Source organism: Lactuca saligna, chromosome 1 (assembly GCF_052625555.1).
Source record: "Lactuca saligna cultivar CGN05327 chromosome 1, ASM5262555v1, whole genome shotgun sequence".
Taxonomy (NCBI): domain Eukaryota; kingdom Viridiplantae; phylum Streptophyta; class Magnoliopsida; order Asterales; family Asteraceae; genus Lactuca; species Lactuca saligna.
In genome coordinates, this window is record NC_136417.1 from 67,829,837 (window position 1) to 67,834,219 (window position 4,383).

General features: G+C 31.3%; 1 protein-coding gene across 1 annotated transcript; it reads right to left on the reverse strand.

The window, feature by feature from the left end:
• Nucleotides 1–329: 329 nt before the first annotated feature.
• LOC144999098 (peroxygenase-like) lies at nt 330–1,661 on the reverse strand. The gene is made up of 6 exons (XM_078958688.1): nt 1,490–1,661; nt 1,265–1,414; nt 1,101–1,186; nt 887–981; nt 616–741; nt 330–534 (listed from the first exon to the last, which is right to left on the reverse strand). Exons 1-6 carry the CDS (start codon nt 1,596–1,598, stop codon nt 381–383), a joined length of 720 nt encoding a protein of 239 aa, XP_078814814.1. The 5' UTR covers nt 1,599–1,661; the 3' UTR covers nt 330–380.
• Between the last annotated feature and the right edge of the window lie 2,722 nt (nt 1,662–4,383).

A 4,383-nucleotide genomic window follows, 5' to 3' on the forward strand; every position in this document is an offset into this window, starting at 1 on the left:
TTAAACCGTAACTTGTTTAGAAAAATATAACAGGATAATAAATAAAATTCACCAGCACCTCTTCTCTATTCTTTTGCAAAAGGTGGTTGACAGTAATAATTAAGAGAGATAAAAACAATTAAAAAGTATGTTTTTTTAATATAATCAAAAGATAATTTATTAATGAGAACGATTATCTAATAATAATAATAGATAATAATAATAGTAGATTGGTGTATGGTAAAGTGGTGTGTGAAAAAAAAAAAACTCTTCCAACACACTTCACACCAGTAGATTGAGTACATATATCTATTTTTCTTTCCTTTTGCCTTATAATGATAGCAATGGTTTTGTAGTTGCGTTGAGATTTTATTTCATTGGGCATAAGGACATGATGGCTTTCAAGTCTTCTTCTTCTCTTTGGCTGCCTTCGTTTTGGCTAGTTTCTCGAACAAACTGCCATCAAATAGACCTCTCATGGCTTCTTTTGATAGGTAACCTCCCTCATCTTTAGCTATAATGTATACAAGCCCCCACTCGAACTTGTTTAATATCCTGCTTGACATCAAACACGTTGATTAATACTCGATTTAAAATGCTCAAAATGATTTTGTTTGATGTGATCGAAACACAAACCATCCCACAATATCGAATGCAACATGATTTCCTTGCGTCATGTTCCATAGCTCTCTCAATGTTAGCTTATCTGGGGCTGTTTTGCCATATTTGCTAAACATATTCTCGAAGTTAACAGGAAGATACCTAAAAGTAAAACTTATATATATATATATATATATATATATATATATATATATATATATATATATATATATATATATATATATATATATATATATATATATATATATATATATATATATATATATATTTCCAGAGTACTACATACCTTCCTTCAGTATCGTATGTCCCAGAATCACTTGGATGCTTGCCTTTGTGTATGTTGGCTATGTGAATTGGAAGCAGCAAATTTGGAATGTAACCCTGCAGCCAAACAACAACAATCAAAGTACGTAGAGAAGAGTACATGAGCTTCACTTGAATGTAGTACTTGAGAGGATTGAACTCATGGAAAAACATAGACTAATTAAACTTCAACTTACAGGGAGGGAAACGTAACTAAATATTAGATTGAAACCTAATCCCAAAACTAAAGATACGAGTACATTGAACCCAATAGCTCGAAGCCCTGAAAGAGTTGAGAGCATCGTTTCATATATAATATTCAAATCAAACATTCGGGAAGTTGTTTTAGTTTGGTGTTTACCGGTGTAAGTCTCCCAAGGATAAACAATGCCATTGTTGTCTTGATCAAAGAAGGCGACATGTTGCTGGAGGACACTCATGCCACAAGCACTGTGTTCTTTTGTGCCATCTGGATGTTGCATGTCTGGTGCAGCCATAGCTCTAGCCATGTCTTTTGAAGAACACACAATCAGTCGAGGTAATAAAGAAACATTAATTCATCACTCAAGAAGTTATAAGAACTTACAGGGCTTAGGAATGGATGACTCAAGGTCACTCCGAACAGGTCGTTCGGCTGTGACTGGTGCTGATGGTGCTATTGTCGCCATTGCAGCAGGGTCATTGCTAATCTCCATCTTTCTGTATATGAGTAAGAAAGAGATGTTAGTGATATTTATTGAGAAACAACCAACGGATAGGAGTTAAGTTGAAAACGCAAAATGGGGTAGGAGAATCGTGTGGGTAAACAAAACACGCTGGTTGAAAATAGCACAGGACTAGCCTTTTTTTTTTTTTTTTTTTTTTTTGAGAAAACTGCAAAAATGGTCCCTGTGGTATGATTTTTTGGGGGTTTCAGTCCAAACCTTGATTTTTTTGGATTTATGTTCCTTTTGGTCTAATTTGTACGTAGAAATGATCCCTCGACTTAACTTCCGTTAAGTTATTGTTGTTAACTCTCTCATGTGCATCTCACATGAGGGTATATTTGTCTTTTCACATATAAATGATAATTTTTGCACCTAAAAATATATAATTTTTTTAAATATTAATTAATACCTATTTATTTATTTTAATAATTAAAAAATAAAAAAGAACTCTCTCTCTCTCTCTCTCTCTCTCTCTCTCTCGCGCGCGCGCGCGCATCGTCTTCTACATAGTAACTAAACCCATCGTCTTTTGCATTGTAACTCATACATACACATATACATACTCTGAAAATCGATTATGCAAATCATTTTTTATTTTGTTTATGGACCAGACTAACAACAACCACATCAATCATCCCACCATACCTGTTGTGAATCGGATTTCAAGATCATACATTTTCTTCTTCGTGAGGGTATATATTGTTTTGTTTTATACATGCTTGTGAGGAGAGGGATGCTCTGTTATGGATAATCGATTCAGAAGGGGTTGAAAAGAACCTGAAATGTTTCATCAAAAGTACAGAGAAATGACAAACCTTCCAGCCAGCTAGATAAAGTAGGAATCAATCATCATATAAGATCTTTATAAGCTCATCAACTGCAAGAGTTTTAGAGAGAGAAAGACTAACTTGTTTCTATCAGATTTTAGGTTTGGGAGATATACAGGTCCGATTTCATAGTTTTTTTACATACATCTGAATTCTAAAATTTATGCTCCTGAATGAGGATCAGACGATTTTGTTTTGCCCATCTTTATATGATCTTACAATTCTTCGTTTTTCTCCTGAATAGGACGTTCGATTTAGCAACAGTCAATCGATGGATGATTAGATGGGGATAATCTCCAAACCATCTTACCCATTTTCCTTTCTGTGATTCCAAACCCCAACCCTTCCTTTCCATCTCCTTCTTCTTTAGAATCAATAATTGTGGAGATTTTGGAGTTTTAGTTTCGAAGGTGTGCATTATAGGACCATCAATCAAAACACTGCCAGAAGATGTATGGCACCGAGATGGAGGTGAATCCGGTGACGATTTCAAAGGGAAACACCGAATCTGAACCTTCATCGATGGGAGATGCTTGGGGGTGACGAATGGGGATTTTTAAATAGAGAGATGCGGGGTTGTGGTGGTCAACTGAGTCTCTAAACAAATGTTGTATATCCTGTACTATACCATTTTGTTCTTGCTGGATATTAATGGTGGATGAGGATTTGGGGAGAGAGAGAGAGAGACCTTTTTTATTTTATAATTATTAAAATAAATAAATAGGTATTAATTAATATTAAAAAAAGATATATTTTATAGGTGCAAAAATGGTCTTTTATATGTGAAAAGACAAATATACCCTCATGTGAGATGCACATGAGGAGGTTAACAACAATAACTTAACGGAAGTTAAATCGTGGGATCATTTCTACGTACAAACTAGGCCAAAAGGACTATGAATTCAAAAAAAGTCGAAGTTTTGACTGAAACCCCAAAAAATGCATACCACAGGGACATTTTTGCAATTTTATCTTTTTTTTTTTTTTTATGAACCATTTATTATTATGTATTCCAAATTTTATGTTCGAGACAAGTCATGATTACGTACCGGATTAAAAATCCAAATCACCAATTTTGTCGGATATTCATCATTTTAAGAGGTAATCGAGACTTTCCTACGGAAAAAAAATACAAAATGTGATAAAGATTTTTCATTAATTTATTTAAAATATTTAAAATATTAGTATTTTTCTAAAAGATAATACCAATATAATAACAATATAATACCATGTAAATTTTTATCCAAAACAACCAGTGCTTTTCGTTTTTATGTATCCATTTTAGTAGTTTTCTCTTTTTATGTAAGTTTAATATCTATTCTAATAAAAAAAATTGTTTTAATCTCATTTTAACATGTGTTATCCTATCAATCTTCTTAATTAATGTATGTTACTTGTAAACGTACTAATTATTCATTTTAAATTTTAAATTTTAAATTTCTCACTCTAATTATATTAAATTAATAACATTAAAATTAAAATTAAAATAAAACTAATACAAATTATAGGATGATATAATTTCACTTATTTATTTAAATTAACAATTATAATTTTACATAACTAAAAATTATCTCTTAATTAATAATTTATTTAAAATAATTATTTAATAATTTTGAATTGTCACTATGAAAGTTTAATTAATTGTAACCGTAGTTACCACGGATTATAAACTAATTAATATATATATATATATATATATATATATATATATATATATATATATATATATATATCCTAATTCTAATAAATAAGTAGAACTCGGCCACGTGGCATTCTCCCAGCCCCCAAAATAGAGTTTTCCAGCTCATTTTTTCTTCTATATTTACGTAAATGCCATTGAATCCGAAAATTGAATAAAAGTTCAAACTGATGCAATATATCAGGAAATTTTAGCTGTCAACTGCATTCAAAATATTCATGCATTAATTTTAAATGAATAAAGATTA

Excerpts from the sequence above, each read along its gene's own strand:
- LOC144999098 (XM_078958688.1), bottom strand. The coding sequence starts at position 1,598 with ATGGAGATTAGCAATGACCCTGCTGCAATGGCGACAATAGCACCATCA. Across the intron at positions 1,187-1,264 it reads TCCTTGGGAGACTTACACCG|GGCTTCGAGCTATTGGGTTC; the intron begins GTAAACACCAAA and ends CAACTCTTTCAG. Across the intron at positions 535-615 it reads GCATTCGATATTGTGGGATG|GATATTAAACAAGTTCGAGT; the intron begins GTTTGTGTTTCG and ends GATGTCAAGCAG.